The sequence below is a fragment of the Mastigoproctus giganteus genome, chromosome 2, assembly GCF_048544385.1.
Source record: "Mastigoproctus giganteus isolate SK-2022 chromosome 2, ASM4854438v1, whole genome shotgun sequence".
Lineage (NCBI taxonomy): Eukaryota > Metazoa > Arthropoda > Arachnida > Uropygi > Thelyphonidae > Mastigoproctus > Mastigoproctus giganteus.
Window position 1 is genome coordinate 52,856,064 of NC_143576.1, and position 26,252 is coordinate 52,882,315.

General features: G+C 39.4%; 1 protein-coding gene across 2 annotated transcripts in view; it reads left to right on the forward strand.

Moving 5' to 3' along the window:
* LOC150089303 (high affinity nerve growth factor receptor-like) overlaps positions 1–26,252 on the forward strand; it is a 306,611-nt gene that overhangs the window by 117,082 nt on the left and 163,277 nt on the right. For both annotated transcript variants that reach the window (XM_090368482.1, XM_090368483.1), the window contains exon 5: positions 16,663–16,832. In XM_090368482.1, coding sequence (XP_090224608.1) covers positions 16,663–16,832 — 170 coding nt within the window. The remainder of the gene's footprint in view (positions 1–16,662; positions 16,833–26,252) is intronic.

Sequence of the window (26,252 nt, forward strand, 5' to 3'; positions counted from 1 at the left end):
AATAGAAATCATCTCATTTGGTGATTGAGGAATTTTGCCACCTCTTCATTTCTAGGAAGTGGTACAGAGACTTTAGGTTCTCGACTCTTACTCCGCAAATTATATTGGTGCATAGGCAGTGCGTGACCTTTCTCTGCCCTTCCCTTCTATGGAACTCTCTGTTGATTTTGTTTTGATACTGACAGGTTTTTTTGGCCCCTATTTGGCAAATATGCTGATGGTATCGACACAGGTAATTTAGATAATTTAGGAACTTCCCTCATTGTCTCAATTGGATCAAACCATTCCAATTCAACTTCTTTGGATTCTTCATACACTTCTTTTGGTTTTGTGTGTTCTGAGGTTGGTTCAGAAGGCACATTGGTCTCTTTTTTTTTTTTTTTTGGGTAGTTGTTGGCGCATTGGCTTCTGTGGCCATAATGCACCTCCCAAGGTTTTTGCAGTACTTTGATCCAAGCCCGAGGCGGGATTCGAACCCGCGACCTTTGGGTTGCCAGGCAGGCATTTTACCCACCCGGCTAGCCCGGTCGGCCCACACACATTGGTCTCAGGAAGTTCTAAACACAGTTCTGGAAATGGTTTCCGATCTATAACCTTGGTTAATTGATCAACATGTACTAACTGCTTATCCCTCGGGTGATAAATGTGCTGAATTTGAAAGTTTACTGCAGAAGTTTGAGCTATCACCTGGTAAGGTCCACTACTTTGATGTGACAACTTCTGTGTTCGACCTGGTTTAACTTTTGGAGTATAGAGATATACTATGCTCCAAAACCTAATCTTCTTATCTAAGGCTTTGGTAGAGCGATATTGTTCCTGTGTTTGTGCAGTGTCTTCCAGATGCTGCTGAACTATCTCATAAGTTCGCTGCATCCTCGCTACCATTTGCTCTGAATAATGCTCTAAAGAAGCATAAGTAGGCGGATTTCAGAAGTCCAGATGTGCTGAGGTAGTATAATGTCTGTTCCATACATCAAGTAATTTGGCATTTCATGTGTAGCAGAATGTACAGCCGAATGGTATGCTGCTACTGCCAATGGTACACAAACATGCCAGTGTGACTGAGCATTATTCAAAACATGTGATAAAATTGATGCAAGAATTTTATTCAACCTTTCTACTTTAGCATTACATTGAGAATGGAATGCTGTTGTTTGATTAATTCCCAGTTTTTGATAGATCTCTCTCATTAAAGTTGATAGAAAGTTACTTCCTCTGTCAGTCAATAATATCTGTGGAATTCTATGTCTAGCAACAACACAATATACAAAAGCAGTTGCCACGTTTTCTGCTTTTTGTGTCTTCAACGGTATTGCTTCAACGTATCGTGTAAAACAGTCCACCACCATCAACAGGTATGTATCCCCATCTAAACTGGTAGGCAATGGTCCAAGGATATCCATACTCACTCTGTATCAAGGTGTTGAATCAGATGGAACCCACATCAGGTTTGCCTTTGCTTTTGGATTATATCCTCTTCTCGCCAAAAATGAAGTTCAAGTGTCCACATAATTTTTGACCTCGGTGTACATGTTCACCCAAAAAATGTCTTTTCTAATTTTCTGTAAGGTTTTGTCAAATGCAAAGTGACCACTGGAAGGACTACTGTGACATGCGTCCAATATCTCATGTTTTAATGCATGTGAAACCATGATTTGCTCAAAAGGCTGGTCACGAATTGATTTTGTATCAGGTAGAGTATAATGGTATAAGACACCATCGTTTAAGTAGTAAGAATCTGGGAACTTAGCTAAAGCTTGGGCATTTCCCTCTAATTGAGTGATCAATGAGTTCAGCTTGTTATCTTCCCTCTGTAATGTCCTCATTAACTCTTTAGTGGCTTCTTTTGGCATTACTAACGCTTCAAGCGTGATTCCGGTTGACATTGTCACAATTTGTTCAGTACTATGTTTCTTTTGCCTCTTAGGATTAGTATCGTCTTTTAATACTGGTCGAGATAAAAAGTACGCATTAGAATGTAATTTTCCTGGACAGTAATCAACATCAACATCAAAATATTGTAAGCATTAAATACCAACGGGTTAATTAGGAGTCGGATTTTTCAATTGGAGAAGATGGAGAAAACGACTGCCAAACTCTCCTTCTCCACTGTGCTGTATGACTTCTCAGCCTGCTTAAGTGCCCTGCTTGCATATGCAATTGGCTGTCTTGAGGCATTTAATTCCTGTTCCAAAATTCCAGAAATCGCAAACCCACTTGCGTGCATACTAAGGAAGAGTAGGTTTGAGAAATCTGGATAAATTAATAAAGGTTTTGTTATCAAAGCAGTTTTAAGTTTCTCAAAGCAGCTTGTGTTGCTTTATGCCACTCGAAGGGCGTATCCTTCTTTGTCAGTTTAGTTAGAGGTAAAGACACCTCTGCATAGTCTTTAATAAATTTCCTGCAGAATCCCGTCAAGTGTTTCTTGACTAATTTTTTTTCTTTGGATTTCTTTTTCCCTATAGGTTTCTTGGGCTTTATCACTTTCAGAAAGTTGTAATATTCCTCATCAATATCTTGGTCCTGAGCAGTCTGCAGAAGCTCAAACTTGTTCTTAAGTTCCAGTACATACTACTTTTTCTCCTCTTGTTATCTCAAAGTATTATTTACTCGAGTCAGTTTTTTCCTTTTCTTTTCTACATCTGTATCAAGTGTACATCTTACCATTCTGTGATCACTGCCAACATTTACCTTATTCAGGAAGTTGTCATCATTAACAATATATCTTCTGTTAGTGAGGATGAAGTCGATTTCATTAGTTGTTAATCCATTTGGACTCTTCCATGTCCACTTTCTGTTCACCCTTTTCTTGAAAAAAGTGTTCATTACTGACAATCCTTGAGATTCTGCAAATTCCACAAGACTTTCGTCTTTTTCATTTCTTTCCCAATTCCAAAATTTCCTATAGTTCCTCTTTCTGCGCTGTTTTGTCTTTTTCCAACCTTAGCATTGAATTCCCCCATAATAATAGTGTAGTGGGTTTTCTGCTCATCTAGAAGACTCTCGATTCCGGTTTACATTTCTTCAACCTCTTCATTGTCATGGCTCGACATTGGTACATAAATCACTATAACCTTTAGCTTGTACCTCTTATAAATCTTGAGTATTAGTCTTGATACCGATGGTGATGTACTTTTGAATTCCAAAATGTTGTTTTTTAAATCTTTATGGACAAGAAACCCAACTCCACCTTCACTCCTTTCACTGTTTACATTGGTGTACACCAGATTTCCACTTTAGACTTATAAGTGAATAATTTCTTCTTGTTTCAGCCAAACCGATGGTATTCCAATTCACATTTTATAATTCCTTTTCCAGCTCTAATATCCTGTCTTCACCGATGAGTGATCTTATGTTGTGAAAGGCCAAGTTCAGTTCCTGTGCATGGTAGCCTGGTCGTACCCAGAGATTCTTAGACCCTCTGCTTCCACTCTGATCCTCTCGCTACACTAAGAGGGCCGCTGGGGACTGAGGGCTATTTGTTTTGTCGTGCTGTCATATGCTGGAGGGTTTGGTCTTTTCCTCTTCACGTTGACCAGGCATCTTGAAGAGAACCACTCTACATGTTCGTTGCCACCTAAGTGACGTAACAGGGCTTACCATTGAGAAGGTGTGCATGAGTGGATTTTAGGGAGGCAGGCCAACCAGACTTCTCCTAAATCTTCTGTAATAGAAAGATATTGGATCCATCAGTGTTTTAGCCTGAGTATCTGATACCACACAGGATACCTGTTCCCCTCTAAGCCCCATTTTATTATGCCTATAATTAATATAGGCATAAATTAAAACTCCATTTTGACATTTAATCTCTGTGCCCATTGATGCGAACGCCATTCCTCAGTTGTACTCTCATATATATTCTCTGTAATTATTTGCTTTACATGTAACCAGTGATGTAGTTGTAAAATTAGCAGAAGGTATGTCACATGAATGTTACAAAAAGCAGATAGTATACTGTGCATATTAATCGAATTCCAGACGGTATATCTATGTGTGTGTGCGTCTGTATATATATATACATACACATATATGTGTATATACATATGTATACACATATATGCAATGGTGTGCTGTGAATATTTTAACAATGGGCTCACAGTTTTTCAGACTTTCTACCAAGTAAATTTAATCGGTCACGGAAGTGACATCATCTGCGGATTCCACCAAAGGTGCTTCCTACGCTCGCACTACTAGTAGTGTGATTGGAGCACGTAACGCGTTTTTCGTGGCCGGTGTGATAGAGGTGGCAAATGGGCCATATTACCCCCTTAACCATGCTTTTAGTGAATGTGTAAAACGTTCCTAGGTCTATATATAAAAAAAGCTTAAAAACCTGGTCGTCATGCCTCCCCTTACATTGATAACTGGATACAATAGTGTCTGGAGTTCTAACTTTTTAGAATTCTTGAATAGTATGACATCACAATCATATTTCCTGCAGTTACTACTGCAGTAAGTATGATTGCAACAATACAAATATTTGTCAACAATTTATTTTTTTTGCCTCGCATTTTCGTTACCTTCCATTGTTAGGTTCTCATAACAGCTGCCTATGTTGCTCCAACTACAAAGATTGGTACTTCAATCGACGCTGTTTTCCAGAGATATTTAGATACGTTGCAATCGAAAGTATACATCTCTTACTTTAGTTATCATAAATCCATTGTCTTCCAAAAATTATGTAAATATGTGAATGATCAATAAAATATTTAGAATAAAAAAGATATTTTATTTCGTAATCAATATATACAAATCAAAATACCTAAAAGAAACGTGAAGGATGTTTCAAAAAAGGATGTTTCGTAAAAAAAGTTGATTATAGAGCAATGATTTGACGTAACGATCCGGATCAAATTAAAGCAACGGTTTTCCATTTAGATGTATGGTCATCATAATCTGCAACGTGTTTAATTGTCAACATTATTCATTCATTCACTCAATATTATTTATTACGCTGAAAGCTCGCTCAGCTTCAGCAGTGCTAATCGCAGTGGTTTCAAAGATATTTCTGGCTTTCTTATTTGAAAAGGGAATTTCACTCGATTTTAAAGATAAACTGTCTTTGACAAAATCTCTGGAATCATTAATTTTTATTTCATATTTTATCAGAAAACAAATTTCTTATTTGGTTTTCACCGTCTTGCCACCGAGACGAAAGTTCTTTCATATTCCACGATTTCCAGTAGCATATGTTTAAAATTTCTTTCAATGGTATTATTACTTTCTGCATTTAATTTAAAATCACTCTCTGTTCATTAATAACTCATCCTTTAAGGATAAAACAATGCATTTAATAACTTATCACAAGGTAATTTTACTGTTCTTACTTTCGACTTTGATTCTTTCCACTTCAACATGCTCTCAATTTTAGCTTAATAAAATTGAGCTTCATTTTCTTCGGAACTTTTCAAATTAGCAATACCATTGATAGTTCGAATAATTAATTTATCTGCTTTTACCATAGTGATTCTGTAAAACTTCTGAAAGGTGAGAGACCTGCAGGATGTCGATCATTAGTTCTAAATGGTTACGAAATTCCAGATTAAAAGTCGATTTAATAATCCAGAATATTTAACTTCTGATTCAAAATGTTTGCACGAAGCGAGATAATTCCTACAACCCGGAACTGCTGTCCGCAAGCTACGTCGTGGCCCGAACACGACCGATCTTTATAGTTTCCACATCAAGTTTTTTAGCAATCATCCTTAATTCACGCTAGTTTTTTGGGGACTGGTGATACAATTTTTTTATTTTTTTAATTATTGCCTGTATGCCCTTATATTTTAGAACATTTTCTACAAAGTGAAAGGCTCGATAAAGTTTCAAAATCTGCCAACATTTCATCTTCGTAAAGTTTATATAATATCTTAGTTGACTCAATTCCCCCCACCTACGTTGCTACTTTCACTAGTTCTTTAAATACTATGCAAAATATATCGGAATCACTTGGATATTCAGCTACTGTGACCTGGTATTCAGCTACTGAAACATAGATGGAGAAATTTACTGGAAGACGTGGATCACTCACTTCTCCGAAAAACATATGCCCGTTTGTCGGAGTAAAGGGGAACCACAGCACAGGTTGACCAGGGTCTATTATCCGTGTCGGAATCTTCTTAATCCTCTGACTGGCTATGGAAAGCATGTTGACTAGCGCGACTTCTCGGTATGTGAGTGCAGAGGTTTTACGGACACCACTAACATTGTGACATGGTAATCCCTTTCATTCTTAATTCACACTTTCTAATTACCTAAATTGCCTAACGGCCAGAGGTGAGAACAATGCATAAACAGTTGTCTCTCCTAATCCATTCGTTACACGGAAATTTTCTTCTTTCAACGGAAACCATTTTAAATGTAATTACAATGAGGAATTCAAAAAAATTCGATATAAAGAAGTTGGTTAAACTGAAGTCCGACTGTAAATAAATCAAAAATGAAACAATTTTAAAATACATAACTGATTGATTGCGCCATTAAAATGCTGTGGGTGGGGCCCCGCTCGCCCCACCGTAGTTTCAGCTCTGGATACTATTGCATCCAGGATTTCATTTGTAAAATAAATGATCGTTTCAACAAATGGGCTCGCAAATTTTCAAAAAAAAAAAATAAATAACAAAGGGCTCTCGCGAGCCCACTATAGCTCATCTCTGCACATATGTATATACAATGACGGACAAAAAAACTGCATCACTTGTGAAATTTGCAAATAATGTGTTTTGCGCTGCATTGTGGGTTGCAGAAATATTTGAAATGCATTTTAGATGGGATATACACTGTGCTGACACTTTATTAGATACAGCCCTGCTGTGCACACAAATGGTTTGTCACATGACCACAGTTGTGGTTATAAAAGTCGCAGAACAACCTTTCTACTAACAGTTAAGGGTACAAAACCTAGCAAGAATAGGGAAAAGGAGTGATCTAACGGATCTCGAACGTGGCATGGTAGTAAGGTGCATGACGTGCTGGACAAAGCATCTCTGAAACGGCAGTTCTCCTGAAGGCGCCTCCATAGCCAGGTGGGAAGGAGCAGCAGTGCATAGCACACGCTTCTTGATTAGACCGGGGTTCGAGCCCGTCACCACCAAATACGGAGGATGCGGAAAGGTCAGGGAATGACCACCGCATATCCTGGAGCAATATGGCCTTAGTTGTTAATGCTCCTAAGAACCAAATAACAAACAAACAGTTCTCCTGAACTTTTCACGCACCACATTTTCAAGGGTGTATCGAGAATGGTGGAACGAACAGAAAACATCCTCTCAACATGGAAGAAAATCCTGTGGAAGAAAATCGCTCATTGATGAGAGAGGTCAGAGGAGGATGGCTAGAATTGTGCACGCAGACAGGCGGGCCACAATGTCGCACATCACGTCAGAACCTTGGTGCGCAGAACAAAATATCCCAATGGACCACTAGTCGCACTTTGTTGCGAATGGGCTACAACAGCCGACGGCCACATCGTGTACCTTTGTTAACAATGAAGAACAAGAGAGCACGCTTCCTGTGGCCACAGCAACGCCAGCACAGGACTATCGAGGATTGGCAAACAGTTGCTTGGTCTGACGAGTCGAAGTTCCTGGTTCATCATGTTGATGGAAGGCTCAGAATTTGGTGAAAACAACATGAATCCATAGACCCGTCATGTCTGACAACTACTGTAAAAAAGTGGTGGGGACAGTGTTACGGTCTGGGGAATGTTTTCTTGGTATACGCTGGGTCCATTGATACCCATAAATTCACGTCTGAATGCCACATCGTAACTAAACATCTTTGCTGACCAAGTGCATCCGTTCATGTTGACAGTTTATCCTCAGTCAGATGGTTACTTCCAGTAGGATAATGCGTCGGTGTGCAAAGCCCTAATCACTATGGAATGGTTCCGTCATGTCTGACGACTACTGTGCAAGGTGGGGGGGCAGTGTTATGGTGTGGGGAATGTTTTCTTGGCATACGGTGGGTCCATTGATAGCCATAAATTCAAGTCTGAATGCCACATCGTAACTAAACATCTTTGCTGACCAAGTGCATCCGTTCATGTTGACAGTTTATCCTCAGTCTGATGGTTACTTCCAACAGGATAATGCGCCGTTGCACAAAGCCCGAATCACTATGGAATGGTCCCAGGAACATGACAATGACTTTTCTTTGTTGCAGTGGCCCGCTCAGTCCACGGATCTCAATCCTTTTAAAAATCTTTTTGATGAGCTGGAAAGGGCTGTTCGCTACATACCTCCTTCGAATTTCAAGGAACTGCGTGAAATACTCATGTGTGCATAGTACTCCATTCTTGCACAACGTTCTCAGCATCTTGTTCAATCCATGCCTGGACGAAATCGGGCTGTTTTGAAAGTTAAGGAGGCTCAACACGCTACTAGGTAGGTGTATCTAATAAAGTGGCAGCACAGTGTATATGTGAATGAAATCCAATAAAAAGACTCCACCTGATATACCATGAATTGCCATAAATATCTTCTCAAAGGGTAAAATATGTAATTAATGGAAATATGAGAAATCATGCAAATGGCAATCATGACATCCAAACATATATTTTATTGCATTTACGTGTACAAACTGAAATGACAAGTTATGTAATAGTATTATGTACTGTAAATCAGCAAAATATATCCTCAATATTTTGTTGTTCCTACTCGAGCTGCAGTTAAGCCTTGCAACGATCTGGCATAGAGTTAATCAACTTCTGGATACACTGTTGCCCAATTTCGTTGTACAATGCTCCTTACAATGCAGCTGAATGATACAAAAAATGTACTTGTTAGCTTCTTCGGATCAATTTTAAACGACATTATTTACCAGCAATTTTCAATAGAGTTCAAATCTGACTTGTTGTCTGTCCAGTCCAACACTGAAATGCCAGCATTTCGAGAAGTATAACTGTACCTTATGGGAAAACAACGAGGGGAAAATATTGATGTAAGTATGTTTTAAGCCTTGTGAGATAAGAATACAAACTCATCATTAAATCTAAATAGCATAAAACTTACCAATTTTGTTGTGTGCCGAGTCCTGTTCAAAAATGCAGTTTTGGACGTCTGTATGGACATCCCTAATAACGGGTTTCAGGTACTCAAAGATAGTAGTGTAGGTTTCTGCGTTCACCGTTCTGTTAATAAACTTAATTCGCCCCACCCTTTGCTTGTTACACATCCCCAGATCATCTGACTGGCGGGGAACTTTACAGTCGGTGTTATGCAGTCAGGATGGTATGCTTCCGATTTTCGTCTTCTGACATATCGCTTTCCATCCGTGCCATGCAGGTTGAATTTCGATTCGTCCGAAAAGATGACGGTGTCTCATTTCTCTGTTGTCCATTTTCATGGACAACAGAGAAATGGGGCACCGTCATCCTCTTTTGACCCAACAAATGAGGCAGAAGCAAATCGCTTCTTCCTCATTCGTTGGGTCAACAAAGGCTTCTTCTTGTGCTGATAGGCATGCAGACCACATTCGAAAGCCGTCTTTGGATAGGCTCACTTGTTTCACTTGCACTTGTTTCAACAACAGTGGCGATCTCAAAGTCCAGTTTTAGATCAGGAGCACTAGCGTGGCGATTACGAAGGCATAACCGTTTCAAATATCGATCTTGGGAAGGCGTAGTCACTCTCTTACGGGCTGATCCAGGTCTTCTCTTCACATTCCCGGTTTCACGCTTTAATTTCAGCACCTGAGATACTGTTGACTGGTGGCAGCGAATTTTATCAGCAATAGCACATGTAGAAAGCCCTTCCTGGGACAGAGCAACAGCTACACATCATTTTTTTCTTTGTGTCAAGTGTGTCAAGAGGTGTATATGGAGCCATATACACCTCTGCAAAACAGGTTACCAATGAGCATGTATACCCTTCCAACCCCGTATTTATAGAAACGGCTGATGCTATACCATGGAATTACTGTTTGATGCAATAAAAGCATTATCTGGTGTAATACCTTTGCTTTGTGACAAACAAAATAACTGTCATCAAACAATATCTTATACGTTTCATTACAAATGTTACTTTTTTTTTAAGGTGAAGCAGTTATTTGTCCGACACTATATATATACATATATATACAGGGTGATTCACTACTAGTGCGACAAACTTGCAGGAGGCAAGTTTGTGATTTCTGAATCCATGGCCTGTAATCAGGAAAGTGGTATATAACCATGGGCTGTACCATGTTGGAGCTTTAGGGTAGATCTGGGCTATTTCAGGTAAGATGTTTTAGTGATGGAACCTTTGAGGGTGGTATTCCATCTGTTTTGCCAGGCCTTAAGAAGGTAGACTGCAAGGCGCTTTTTTTCTTCTTTGATGGTGTTTGCTGGGTTTGTAGTGAAATCCAGGATGGTGGTAGGGAGTCCCTTTGCGAGTCGGTAGTGCACGTCTTTGCGAATTATCTGCAGGTCCAGAGGGAGAACTTCTGCCAAGACTTGGAGCACTGGGTTCCTTACTGTGCAGCGGGCACGGGTGGATGGAGGTGAGCTTCCTTTGGTTATGAACAATGAGTGCACGATAATACCAGACACCTGCACAGTAGGTTATAGTGGGAATAAATACAGCTTTGTATAGCATTTGCATGGAGCAGTGATTGAGTCCCCAGTCAGATTGCTGATCCTCACTACCATTGCCGTGTAGTTCCTGACTTTGCGATGAAAGTAGTCTATATGCGTGTAAAACGTGAGCTTGGGGTCGAGAATTACCCCAAGGTACTTCATCTCAGTTGTCAGTTTGATGGTTTTACCAGCAATTTTAATCAGCGGCGGCCTGCTTATTTAAAGGGTTCCTCTGAGTAGAATTGAAGTAGTTTTCTCAGGGGATATATGGAGCTTATGGAGGCTGACCAATTCTTGTAGCTTTGTAAGGGCTCCGTTGACTGTTGTTTCCAGGGAAGCTCTGGAGTTTCCAGTGACAGTCAGAACCAAGTCGTCTGCAACGGCTTGGGTGGAAACATCCCCCAGGTAACATCCCCCAGTTCAGGAACTAGTCCATGACACATTCCGTAGGAAAGTGCCAAGGACAGAGCCCTGGGGGCATCCTCTGTAGACATTTCCGGAGACTTGTCGATAGGCATTTCTGACTGTAACAAGTCTGTTGTGGAGATTGTCCTGTATGCAGCTGTAAAGATTTGCTGGAACGCTAGCTTCTCTGAGTCTTCGTAGTATACTTGGCCACCAGAGCAAGTCAAAGGTTCCGACGAAATCCGCTGATATTAATAAGAAGTATTTGGTGGCTGAATTTTTGACCGAATCCGTGAGCTGTCGAAGAGCATCTTCTGCTGAACGGCCTGCCCGAAAACCGAACTGGTTTGGGGACTGGAGATTTGCATTTTTTATAGTGTTTTTCCAAGACGGTCAAATATTTTGAACAAATATTTGAAAGACGTTTCAAATATATTCAAAGAGAAGACGTTCAAATATATTCAAAGAGAAGACGTTCAAATATATTCAAAGAGAAGACGTTCAAATATTTTGCTTAAAACGGGAAGGAGTGCTACGGGTCTGTATGACCTTGGCTGCTCTGGTGGTTTACTTGTGTTCTTCAAAATGAGGCGGAGATTGGCCTCTTTCCAGTCATCCGGGAAGAGTCCAACTTCCAGACAATGGTTGTACAGGCTGAGGAGATTTGATTGCGTCTCTGCAAGCTTCTGAATTACTTCAATGAAGTCTAACCCTGGGCTTTTTTGTTTTTTGTTTTGCCAATGGTAAGTTTTAATTCATCTAAGTTGTAAAGCTGTTCTATAGAAGTGCTGCTGTAGGATGAGTTTTCAGTACAGATTTCTTGTTGCTAGCTGGATTTAGGATCTGTGTTTAGCGGGAACAGGGTGTCCAAGATATTGTTTACTGGCTCTTTCCATGTGAGGGTTGTGGTGCCCTGCGGGGTGACTGTAGAGGAGATGACCTCACCCCTGGGGAGCTTGTTCGTAACAATGCAATACAACCCCCCCCCCATAGGGTGCTGTTTCCAGTCGTGGAGACCAGGTGCTCCCAAGACTGTTTCTTCTTGGCTCTAATTAAACTAGTGTAGTCGTTTTTTAGCCTACGATAGTTATTGCATAGGGCATCAACTTCATGAGGGGGCCAGGTACGGCGAGCACATTGAAATGATTTCCGCGCTGTATGAATATGATGACGGAGATGATCCAGTTGGTTGCACCACCATGGGACAACACTCGGGAAAGGCTGTTTCTTCTTGATTGTTTTGTCATAGACATTGGTTATTATTGATGTTATTTTCCTCTGATGCTGGTTGTGGTTGAGGTTAGTGAGATTGGTGTTTCCAGGAATTTGAAGGGAAGCTTGAACCGTTAAATTAAAGAGGTTCCAGTCTGCTTTGTTAATTGCATAACGGATAATAATGTTTCTAGGCGGAGGTGCTGATTCTATTGAGCGTTAAAGGTTAAAAGTAATCATCCTATGGTCGGAAGTTGTCCAAGCCTCGCGGACTTTCCAGTCAGTGATCTTAGTGGCAATGGATCTTGTGGCTGCTGAGATGTCTATTGTGGATTCCCAGGGGTATTAGTGAAGTTAGGCATGTTGTTAGGCTTGTTAAGGATTACGAGAGACGATGTAGCTAGAAGGTTCTCGAGTTGCCTGCCGTTGTGATTGCCCGGGCGGTCTTCCGAGTTGTTGTGCCACATTGCAAAACGGCAGTTGACGTCGGCACAGAGAATAATCTTCCCATCTGGGAGGAGGGCTTGGACTGCTTGCAGATACCTGATGGCAGGGGCTATCTCTTCGCCTGGACGACAATACAATGAGATGACGTGGAACGATCCCATAGGTCTTATAAGCTGGGCACATACCGCCCATGGGATATAGAGGGTGTGGATTTTAGTTATGTGCGGGTTCCTAACAAGGATAACCGCCCACGGAGTGTCTAGTTCTGATTGTATAATTTTGTACTTAAGCGGATATCCCCTGACTTTTCTTGCATTTGTATAGGGCTCTTAGATAAACAGGACGTCTGTATTGTCTTCGTCAGCCTTTATTCTTATTTGGTCCACGATAGCACGCGAGACTGTTAGTGCCCTTTGTTGGTTATTCACAGGCTTATTTAATTTTTAATCATTTCTGATGGCATTAATTTGTCCTGTCCTGAATTTATCAGTTGTTTTAATTATCAAAATTATTTCGATATTAGTGATATATATATGTATATATATAAATGGCTATTCAATGTAACTCTATAAAGGTAATGTTTAAAGAGTTACGTATGAAAAAGGTATACAATTGATGAAATGGTTCCAGTGAATGCAAAATTAATAAATAGGTAAAGCTTATGATTTAAATTCTGGTGAAGTGTATATGATTATTTCTTTATCACATGCTACGTTAATGCTATTATCATGTGGCAATTTGACATTATACGTGCATGAAATAATACTGGTCAGTTGATTTAATGCTTCAATATTGGTCGATTTAATCTATTTTCTGGTATTCATTTATTAATGTTGTTTATTTATTTATAGGTATTTAAGTGTATATGGAACAGGTTAACAAGTTAGCATTTGTGGGCTAACTTTAGCCTGGAGGCCTGTAAATGTAATGGTAATAATAAATGAAGTTAAAAATATGTATACTAATGGTATTAAGCAATGCAAATTTCAATAAATTTGTTAAGTAAAACATTAAATAACATTAAATAACATTCTTTCACCTGGTCATCTATCCGCCAGTTCATCGGGGGCTTTAAGCGGATCGATAGCCAGACTAAAGAAATCCTTTAGTCCTATATTATCTATGTTGAATAGTGTTCCGAAGTCGTTTCTGTAATAGTGTAGGGCGCCTGCTGGGCAGTGCTTAATATGAATGACGAGATTCCCATGCAGGTTTCCGACACTAAAATGAGAAACCAGAAAGACTGGGATTTATATAAGCGTCTAGCAGTCCATTCAAGACATTCCTGTGTTCTTAGATTGACTCTGAGAGGTACAGAGCAAACTGCAACATCAAGAGGCGTTGTGTTTTTCACCCAGAGGTACCTCTTAAATAAGGGGCCCCAGGGTGACCGCAATTAATGGTTCTTTTAAATTACTTATTTGAATACAATCCAATGTGTACATTAGAGAATAGTCCTGAAGAAAGATCAACAAACAAAGTATAGTTTATTGCACGTATATTGACATGTTTATTTATTTACAAAAGAAATATTAAGTAATATAGGAAATTAAGATTATGTTATGTTGTAAGTGGTAGCTTTACTCAGGAGAGCTTTACATTTAACTAGTTAATGGGTAGTGGTAACATGGCATATTTCTGCAGTTCTGTCGACATTCTTCATGTAGTTTTCGGTAAATAATTGTTGTTAATACACAATAGATAGAAGAGCTTCCAGCTATTCGAGTTTATAGGCAAATGTGTAAGGTTGACATATAGTTTCCTTTATCGCTACTGGAAACGCAGTATCCAGTAGTCGGTACAATTGATGATACATTTTGGCATTAATACAGAAAATGAATGTACATCTGTGTATTTATCTGGGAGGAGAGAGGTTAGTATGTGATATTAGGCAGGGGATATAGTAGTAGATGTGGTTGTTCAGTCATTCCAGATAACCGGTCGTTAAATTAAAAGGTGAACTTACCTAAATAGCTCCCTAGCGACTCGCTAGGCACTACCTGCTCTTTCTCATCCGTCATTGTGGGAAATTATGTCAGCTTTTCAATAAAACTCACCAAGAACTCCTCGTTTTTCCCCTCTCCCCTTTGGATGGTTCTCTTTGATTGGTTAGCAGCCTATTTCCATGGGGAAAAGCAAATCTAGGATCACCTGTCCTCGTAATTAGACACGTTTAATTTGAGAAATCTATCGCGAGAAAAGAGCAAATTATTAATTGATATGCGGCGATATTTCCGGGTTATACCAAGGTATTCTTTTCATTCAAAGTCTATCCACCTCTATCCATTTTCTGACAAGAGTCAACTGGCAGTAATCAGTTCGAATTTCACTCATGAGTACCTTCCTGATTCCGATTTACTCACTGGCACCCACAGATTTTGCCATTGTCTACCTAAGTTATATTAACGCGACACTAGTTAGTTGACCCTATCGAGTGTCGGCTTCATGCAGTGGATTGACCGAAACTATGGGAATGAGATGGAAATTCGATTACTGCTTTCCTAAGAATAGAATCGGACAAAACAACTTTCAACCCGGCCTTATTACTTCACACATATAGTGACTAGCAAAAGCAAAGAGCCTGCCGTAGCCTAGGGGTCAGGAGCGCGGGTGCATAAGTACACGTTCCTTGAGTGACCGGGGTTCAAACCCGTGAATACGGTGCTGTTTCTTGTATTCTATCTATCTTGTGAACTCCTCTGACCGTTTGGTCGTCCCGGAGTATAAACAGAAAATTTATTATTTTTTTTAATGTATGGCTATTTATGAGAATATTTTACGATGTAAAAAATGTTCACATTTTTTATAATAGGCATCAGAGGCAGCATAGGAGAACGGATGCTGCCTCTGATGCCTATTCAACATAGATAATATAGATAAAAAATATATAAACAACAGTGGATGGAACTCTTGCTCTATTGTATTCTTTATGCTACTAAGCTATCTGTCGGGCTAATAGTCTTCCGCCCGCAAACTACTAATCCAAATTGCATATTATCAGCTTTTGGCTCTTATATTATACTACTCCCAAATTATAATAGGCATTATTATCACTTACTATCTTACATTTATTCGGACCTTGTTATGCAGGCAGGTGACAACAGAAACAGATAGCTGCTTTAATTATGGGCCGATATATTGAGAGGGTTAGCCCTCGATATTATATTATATTTTAATTTATGTTTTTTAGTTCATTACATTTTATGCTACTACTATTACTACTTTTTATTTCATTATGCCTTACTTTCACCTTATATTGTATATATAATGTACTTCTAGGTTTTGCCACAGCCGGCCTTGGCCTTTGCACGTTACTTGGGCTGTTTTGATTTACAGGTCATTCTCAGACTGCACCTTAACTTACTCAGCTTGTGACTTCATTTCTAATCCGATGTTTTTACACTACCAAATTCTACTATATCAACCTTTTATATATATGTATATACATTTATATATATGTATATAAATTTATATATATATATATATATATATATATATATATATATATATGGTAATAAAATACAGTACTGACTGCACCTATCTTTCATTGGCCAGTCACACTCTCAATGAAATTAATTCCAACTAGCCACATGAGGTGTTCAAGCACACCGTTTCATATCATGTGACCAATATGCATTAATTCCCTCAAGTTGATGAGATGATTTTTGAATGATTTCATAAACCTAGTCACCAGTTAAATAAAATGGATTGTATCAGGACAAAAACTAGTAATTCCATCTATAGAAGTTTAAATTACAAGACGAATGTTTTCCTTCATTGATTAAGGAGTTTTTTAATAAGTTATGCTACATTTTATAGAACATATTTCTAAAATGTAAAGAACGTGTTCATATTTTATAAATTGTTGACTGCATTATCTAACCGTTTTCGCTCTTATTTTAAGCCTTAAAATTACAAATAAGCTAAGATTTAAAATAATAAAAATACGATTTTTGTTTTGTTTTTACTACCGCTTGCTATATCAGATAATAAAACTATAGATACTATATTTAAGGCATGGAAGATTAATAACAATTTTGCAGGACGGTTGACGGAAATCCAATAGTGTGTAACTGCAGTTCAAAGTGGATTCAGATAGAAATGCAAAATACTGATGGAATATTGGGACCTTTATGGGATCACATAACTTGTCAAGAAGAAGGAAAGTCTGAAGTAATTCATCGTCTTGCTAATGTGTCTATTATCGGCTGTGGTAAGTAAAATATAGTTTGCTTGTTTTGGTATTTTCCAAACTGCATTTGGTATTTTGGCATATTTCATTGTTTCATTGAACAATGCATTATGCCAAAAATATATTCCTCTGTGAATTTACTTGTTTGATTTACTTTATTTATGACCGGATTCTATGCGATAGCTCGTTTTATTGAATTTTATTCTCTTGCTGAAAACGTTTTTTGGTTCTTTCCCAGAACTGACAGGTTCTTTCGCAGACCACAGATTCATGTTTTTCCACACTTCATTTGAAATACCTATCAGATAACGATACCTTTAAAGCAGTGTAAAGCTCTGGCTTACCAGTAATGAAAAAAAAAAAAAAGTTTTTTTTTTTACTACGTTCTTCTTAAAAGAAGAAAGTAGTAGAATATTCTTTGGTTAGCGACAGTGTTTTGTGGAAGGCGCCACCGGTGGTTTCCACATATGCGCTATAGTACTTTGTGAAGCGGTACAGTATCTCTGTTAAAGCCAAAAGTGTAATATCTGGTTTGTGTCTGAGCAGTGTTACGTTCTGTTGTTATGTCTCTGGCTGTTTGGCCCCAGGGGCCCTAGTGGGACCCCGTGTTGCCCACCACCACCACCTGGGAGGTAAGCCAGGCTGCCCATCATACTCTGCCAGAGTCGCCTGAGCTTCCTGAAGGAGACCAAGTTAAAAAAAAAAGTATTGAAAAAAAAAAAAGAGGAAGATTATGATTGTAGGGTGTAGGGAAAAGTTGGGTTTTAGGTTGTAATTGGGATTATGGTAGCATTACAAAATATATGTAGGGTTTTAGTGTTCAATCTTCAGTCTTGTCTGGTAATTTGGAGTAGCATTGCGGTAAAACTGTTAACTTTGACAGAGAGATGTTGAATATGTGCAGTAAAGGAAAAGCGGTCGTCGATGATGACTCCTAAAAATTTGGTGCTTCGGACAAGTGGAAGTGATTTCTTGTCAAGTTTTACAACTGGTGGTGTGCCATAGTCTAATTTGTGTTTAAAAATCATGATCTTCGATTTCGTTAGGTATAATTTCAATTTGTTCTGAGAGGACCAAGATGATAGTTCAAAGAGTACTTTATTGGCAAAGTTGTTGCACATTTTGAAATTCAGTCGTCCTAATCAAGAACTAGGTTCCAAATCAAGGGACCGAAAATTTATCCTTGGGGGGCAACCACGGGAGACAGATGGTGACAGTGATGACAGTGCGATCAGAAAAGTAGTTTCTAACAAGTTTATAAAGCTGAAGAGAGAAATGATTGGAACCGAGTCTACTGAGGGCGCTCTCCCACCATAAGGTATCAAAATCACCCTCAGAATCGATAAAGATCGCCATAACGTACTTGGAAGTGAAGGTATCAATAAGGTGGTGAAGTTCTAATAAGGCGTCTTCGCATCCAACCCTTGCCTAAAACCGTATTGAAGAGAGGATGTGGAGCTTGTAGCTCCCTGCATGTGGTAATTTTATTAGCGACTAGTCTCTCCCAGGTGAGACACCTTTCCCAGGTGAGAGAGCAAGGCTATGGGGCGGTAGGATCTGGCATTGTCTAGTGGCTTACCAGGTTTATGTAAAACCTTAAGAATGGCGTGTTTCCATGGTTTGGGAAACGATCCAGTATTTAAGCAGTTTTTGAATAATTTAAGTAGAACTTTGGGCCTTAGGTCATAAAAATGTTTGCTAAATATATTATCAATGGTCATCGCCAGGACATTTCTTTGAATTTTTTTCAGGATTGAACCTAAACATCATGGGCACAACACACTATACTATACACCAGGAGTGGCCAACGAGTCGATCCCAGATTTAATTTCGGTCGATCACGACGAATTTTAAATATACAATCATCCCTCGATTTGTGCACCTTGTGCAATGTAATTTTTGAGATGGTAGATCGCGGCACATTTTGAAGGAAAAAGTAGATCACATCACAAATTAAGTAGGCTACTCCTGACTCCTGCTATACACGATCCACACACTTTAAATCTTTTGCTTGACAGAGTAGTAGAGAACACCGCGGAGATGGGAGAAATCTCAGGATAGGACGAATGTGTGTTCCCGAAAACATTACTTGTAGTGATAGCAAATTTGCATGCTCCAATGGAAAGTGTATTCCACGTTTGTGGGTCTGTGATGGAGATGATGACTGTGGAGATAACACAGATGAAGATGAAAAGTTTTGTGGTATATAGCTATAACTGTTATTTATTTTGAATATCTGCCAATTAAGTTATTTCAATAGATTATAATGAGCAGCTTCTGCGTAACCTGTTGAAAATTTTACAGTTACTTAATTTTTCATTTGCAGTACTGGACGTTGATTATAATATGGTAGAAAAACAAATTTAAAGGGAATGTTAGTGGCAGAGTACAACTGGAAATACTTTGTGCCTCCTTTCCTCCAATAACCATTTCCTTATATTTTGATATTTTAAATGCATTAAAACAGTAAAGATAGGTTATTATGACATAATAACGTGATACATTACTACAGATAAGAAGTAAGATATTCCTGCAGAAAACACTAGCCTTACTCTCTTGAAGAAACATTTGATTCTACAGGGCCTGTTGCAAACAGCCAACTTGTTTTTATAGTAAACAAGGTTTTTTTTTTTTTTTTTTGTTGGTTTTTTTTTTTTTTTTTTTGGAAAAAACACAGAACAAACCCACTTACATATACTGAGGGGCATAAATTAAAATTGAGGAAAGGCAGTTTTAGATTAGATGTGCAGAAATTTGCTTTTAGATGATAGAACAAACAGATGGAAGAACAAACTTCCATCTGTCATTGTGGAGGTTGGTGGCTTGGATGGATTCAAGGAGGAACTGGACACACTGTTGGAGAGAATGGATGTGTGAAATGGGAAATGTTTTTTTTTTTTTTTTTTTTGTTTTTTATGTAAAACATCCTTGGGGCACCTATAACTGAGTAAATCTGATTGGTTGATCAGATTTGGATAAATCAAGATGTGACCTGATGAAAAATGCACCACGGAAGTGACATCATCTGCAGCTACCGCCAAAGGCGCTTCCTGTGCTCCCACCACTAGTCTGTGCCGAACACTCACTAGTAGTGTGATTAGAGTGCACGATTCATATTTCTTGACCAGTACGATACCTTGAGTATCGTACTGGTCAAGTGAACTTATTTACAAAATTCAAACACTGTTCATTTGTATTTCATTGAACTTCAGTAGAAAAATGCAATAAAACAAAAAAAAAATGCTTGTATGCATGAAAGATGTTTTATTTTATGTGAAAACATCCTTGGCTTCAAAGTGGTTAGCGAAATCCAAGCCAATAGCCCAATATCCCTTTGATTGTAGTCACTTGTTGAATAGTGTAATTGTAACAATACAAGTTTTTTTTTTTTTTTTTATGAAAACCCCAAACACGAAAGGTATCAAAACCTGTAGTACTTAGTACCGTGCATGGGTTGAAGGAGAAGTATGGGGGGGGGGGTGCCGGAAACTTCGCTCTAGAGACTAAACATGGGTTTTACCACTTCAAGCCTCCAATAAGTAAAGTGGTGGTATTTCACCGGTTGATGAAAGTATTTGTCATATGACTGCAACAGTACAAATATTTGTCAACAATTTCTTTTTTCGTCTTGTATTTTCATTACATTCCTTTGTTAGATGCCACTATAGAAGTTTTCATATCATTAATTTTGGAAATTGTGTTCAATAATGCTGAAGTCAAGTGCAGAGTGTTTTTGAGGGTATCCAGCAAGAATGAAAGTGACAAGGCCTAAGAAAATAAAGATGAAGGTAGCAATGAGTGCTCGAGAATGAAAAAGACGATCAAGATTGCTTAAAAGACAAACAGAAAATCAAGCAATGGATTGAGCAGTGCCTTCAACCAGCAATGCCTCTCCATCTAACATTGATGTATTCAAAGTGAATATTAATTATATACAACAGAACAATTTTCCAATTTGCAGAGCAGATGAGTTTAAATGATGAACTTCTTTTCCCTTACACCACTACTATTTACATAAGTGCATCAAGAATTTGATAGGAGATTTACAAAAAATTATTTCTGTTCTGTATGCTACATTTGCAATCATCAATGGTTTGAAAATGGTGCAAAGAAACCAGCCGCTAAAGATACGCGCTGTATTTCCCGATGTTGAAGTCAACAGGATCCTTGTGTGTAATAGCTGTAGAGGATCACTTAAAAACACCATTCCAGTGCTATAAAAGTTGAGCGGCTTTGTCTATCAAGAAATTCCATCACATTTACTGAAGTTGGATTGACAGAGAAGCTCATTTCTCCTCACTTTATTTTATCCGTGTTTATGCAGATAAAGTGCCTGAGACAGGTATCCAGACAATATGGCATTCTGGGCCAAGTGATCAATGTGCCAGTTTCCCTCAACGCGATGGTCCATTGCTTACCAAAGGAGATTAATGATGATCATTGTATAAGCATGCATATAAAATACAGGAAAATACATGAGTCCAACTATTTGATCAGGTTAGTAAGAAAGCGCGTGGTTAAAACGTGACTTCAGTGTTTGAGTGACACATCTCTCTATTGATTGTATCAAATCATAACAGATCAGTCATTCTTTGATTACAATCACATGGAAATTAATTTGGCTAAAGACAACATAAGGTAAGCAGTTCCAATCAAGAAAAGTCTCGTCACCCAACAGCAAACATTGTGGAGCCTAGATAAATATCTTAGAATCGCCTGAGGAGAAACTAACGTACCACAGAGCTTACTGTTTGATGAGCATGCAGAGGAACTGCCCTTTCTCAGCATTTTTCATGGACAAGTCAGAATGTTCAGAGAGAATTTACATGTAACTACGTTCATGATAGCAACAAGCGAGCTCAGACAATCTGACCGACTCGGTGTTACTCCCTATCATCTCCTTTATGTATCAATGAAGATAATGAGATTGAGAACGAGAGACTTTTGACAGTGGCTTTCAAATTCATAGGCAAAGATACTAAACTGACCCGTGAACAAGTTCAGTCTAAAGAATACATTAACAGCTGCATCAAAAACAACTTGGCCTTCCTAAGGACAATTCCAAACTCAACCTACTACTGGGCTCAATGTAAGCACGACCTGTTTGCTATGATTAGACAGCTCTGTAAACCTGTAGTATTCTTGACTCAGTACCACTGAAATCAGTTGGCCGCACTTGTTTCAGCTATTGTACAAGTTGAGCTCACATCTGGTGAGTATGGGCTTGGCACACCTAGGGTCCTCAGCTGGATATCATCATTCTTCTCTTTCTTGGTGATTTCCTTCTACTTCTCTCTCTCTCTCTCTCTCTCTCTCTCTCTCTCTCTCTCTCTCTCTCTCTCTCTCTCTCTCTCTCTCTCTCTCTCACACACACACACACAGGGTAACTCAGAAATTTTTTTTGGCTGGTGCAGCATAAGCCTCAGGCTTCCTTGCACCATATGGCTAATGATAATAATAATAATAATAATGATACCAAATACCTAAACGTCATTGTTGACCAGGTACACCCTCTCATGGCAACAGTCTTCCCCTCTGGCGGTGCTGTCTTTCAGCAGGATAATGCGCCATGCCACACCACTCAGATTGTTTGAGACTGGTTCGCGGAACATGAGAAATATTTCCAGGTATCGCCCTGGAGTCTGCGCGGGTAGGTATCGTAACCGTCCTCCCCACACCGGGTGGAAAAGGCCCAGGTTCGAATCCCGTCGATGACGTGAGGAACTTTAATGGGCTTTTTTCCCTCCGTGGCTGAGTTAGTCGGTCTCAGGCGTAGATAGCAAGGTTTTTTTCCCCAGAAACTGGGGTTTTTCGTCCAGCAAGCAGACAAATCGACCGTACAACACACGCAATTAACAGACATAAGACACACTGCACGGCAGATGAATTTAATTATTCGGGTGGCCTAAATATAATGTCTGGGGAATTATGAGGCCAGGTATCGCCCTGGCCTCATAATTCCCCAGACACAATCCCACCGAGCACACGTGGTTTGTGTTAGAGTAGCAAATCTGATCTGCGGCGTTTCAACCACGGACCTTACAAGAGTTAAAGGATTTGAGGGTTACACTTTGGTACCAGATACCACGACACATTTAGAAATCTTATAGCGTCCATGCCTCGCCCGGTACGAGCTGTTTTGACTGCACGTGGAGTACCAACGTCATATTAGGTAGGTGGTCATAATGTTTTGGCTCATAGGTGTATACTCTAGTTTGGTTTGTAAGTACTTGCCCGGCTGCCGAGCTCAGCTCTACAGACCAGTTGACTGTGCCTAAGGATGGTGTGGTTTGGTGTCACATGATTGATCGTTTAGATTTTGGTCTAGCATACCTGTACACAGGTTCCTGTCAAATAGTTCTCTTGCGATCTCCTCGGGTTCGATGTCCCTGTCTATATCATATATAAGTATGGAGGGACCTTTCCTTCTTGGGGGTTCAGCCCTAAGGCCCATGGTTGTAATCTTGGGATTGGCTATCATTTGGTTTATTTCTTCCATGTTCTCTGTTTCGATGACCACTCCTGGATTCCTTGTCTTTTGTACCGATTTTATTTTGGTGGTCCTCAGGTCATCTGAGAAGTTGTCCATTATTGCCTCATTAATGCCTTCGCTGGAGTGATTATCCTCTTTATTTAGGATGCTCAGCGTTCAGGTTAGGTGACCGTGTGGTCGTTTCTTCTTGGTTTGTACTAGTTGGGTGGTTGTGTGGTCACACTGTGCCGGAGCCCTCAGCGCATCTGCATAGGAGGGAACGCGCTGTGGCATGTTTTTTTGCTCCTGCTTCCAAATTGGCCTTTAGTTTGGCTTTCTAAGTACGTTTTGAATAGAACGGACTCCATTTTATTTCATAGAGTAACAATTTGACCTCTGAGGCCTGCAGAAACTCTATTGCTCTGGTCCCTAAATAGGTCATCCAGGGCTGTCTTGAGAATGCGTGCTTGATCCAGGGAGGGTCCCTCTTGGAATGCAGGGCCCAGGGGGAATTCTTCAGCTTATTCTCTTCTTGTTTTCCTGATTGTAGGAAGCTAATTCCATTTTACCATTTATTTGTACACACAATTATTACATACAGTATATATACAATACTTACAAGATATATGTACAATTTTATTTATTTCGTATGATGTGATCAATACACGAAGGAACCAGTTTTTTCTTGTTTCCTTCGTGTATCCTGGCCGGGATATCCAACCGGTTGGTTCGGCACCATCGTGATATCCAGCCCGAGGCGGGAATCGAACCCGCGACCTTTGGGTTGCTAAGCAGGCACTTTACTTACCCGCCTAGCCCGGTCGGCTATGTACAATTTTATATATATTGACATTCTCGTTACACATATATAAGATACTATATTATATTTGACCTCCTGGTGCCTTGCGTACGTGTATCCCAGAATCAAGGGTGGCTCTTAGGCAAAAGATTATCCACCTAGTTCATCTGTTTTTGCATAGAACCTCTACAAAGCTAGCCTAAAAGCATGTGTGAGGTATTATACCACCTCCAATACAAGGCAACTACTGCCCAGTGCCTTACTCTAGGCCCGGGTTTACGTTATCTGTTTGTGCTGAATGCACGAGTTCCATCGAAAGTAGTGCAATACCAGGGGGTGCCGACAAGAACTTCCACAAATTATCTCACAGCCACCGAGAAACAGTAATTATTATATTAAAAAGATATAAAAATGGATGACAGACAACACTTGTTTTAAATATGCTCAGCCTCTGAATTCCTGAAAACCAGGAACACAATATATAATTAAATTACATACAATGGACAATTAACAACACTGTCTAGTCTGTCCTAGAACTTTTAAACCTGCCGACAAGCACAATAAGACAGCTACTAAATGTTTCTCAATAAAAAGGCTGCCGTAGCCTAGTGGTCAGGCGCGCGGGTGCATAAGTACACGTGCCTTGAGTGACCGGGGTTCAAACCCGTGACTGCTGAATACGGTGCTGTTTCTTGTATTCTGTCTATCTTGCGAACTCCTCTGATCATTTGGTCGTCCCGGAGTATAAAGAGAAAATTTATTTAAAATTTAAACCAATCTTTACAATAATAATTCTCATAAACCAATCTTTACAATAATAATTGACATAAATCTTGTCAATAACAATTGACATAAATCAACGAAACATTCATTAACATAAAGTGACTGGAGACTCGAGATATTTTGTTGATCAACAAAAAGACTCCAGTGTTGGCAGTCGAAGTGAGCGGACGCGCTTCGTCAGGGCTAAGTGGATTGGCTTACTGTTGATTAGTGCTTTTAAATATTTGATTTATTTAGATATTGTTGGATTATTTTGTTATAGGGTTTGCTGTAACAGTTTGATTTTAATAATATTATAGATATAATTTTTTAAAGTTAATTTTCATTGATATTTGGCTAATTTTATAATGGCAGTTACGAGATCTGCCTCAAACACGTCACAGGGTATCGTGGCTCACACGGAAATAGCCGATGGCGATTTACGGGTGAGTCATGATTTAATCCGTTGCAGAACCTGTGGAATGTTTTCCAAGGTCGACCTGGTGACTATTCATAGCTCACCTGGGGATTCTTTTCTTTGTGATCGATGTAAGCAGTGCACCGATCTTAAATTACAATTTGGTGCACTGATGGAATAATTTGAGTCCCTGAAAAAACGGGTGCTTGCCCTCGAAAATAATGCATCTGGGAGCTCGTAAGGAACTCAAGACTCCAGCAATCTACCAAGTGATGCACACTCGATTCGGGCCTAAAAAAAACAGAAAAACCAAGTGCAAACTACTCTGGTTAAAAAGGACATTGTTTTATTAGGAGACTCCATTGTCGGGGAAACAGGGACTATTTTTTGTAATAAGGATAGGTGGAGTAGAACCAGGGTAGTCTACCGGGAGCAACTATTAATGATGTCACCAACAGATTGTCAGATTTTAAGGGGGGTAAAGAGAAGATTATTATTCATGTGGGGACAAATGACATTAAACGCACCCAATCTGTCGATTTGTTGGAAAAATACAGGACCATGCTGAGGAAATGCCGCGAACTAGGCCACAATGTTTATGTGTCTGCAATTCTGCCCAGACACGATAGGAGGGATTATATGTTAAAAGCCTTGTGGATTAACTCAAGACTTGAAGGACTCTGCAAGGTTTTAGGGGGGAAATTTCTATCAGCATGGCCCACACTTGTAGGTAGAAGGAATTTGTTTTGTAGAGACGGGATACACTTAAACAAAGGAGGTGCAAAAGTTTTTGCTAGTATTATTGAGGATACTTTAAAGGTTCAGGGAAACTGCTAGTTAGGGGATGCGGGTAATACTGATACGCGTTCATCTGATAATATTGGTCAAAGTAACTCTTGCACATACCTCAAGAGTTCTTATCTGTTACCCCAACTGGACATATTATCTAGATGTTCTTGGGGACAGAAAGGTTTCAAGTAAGCGGGTTGT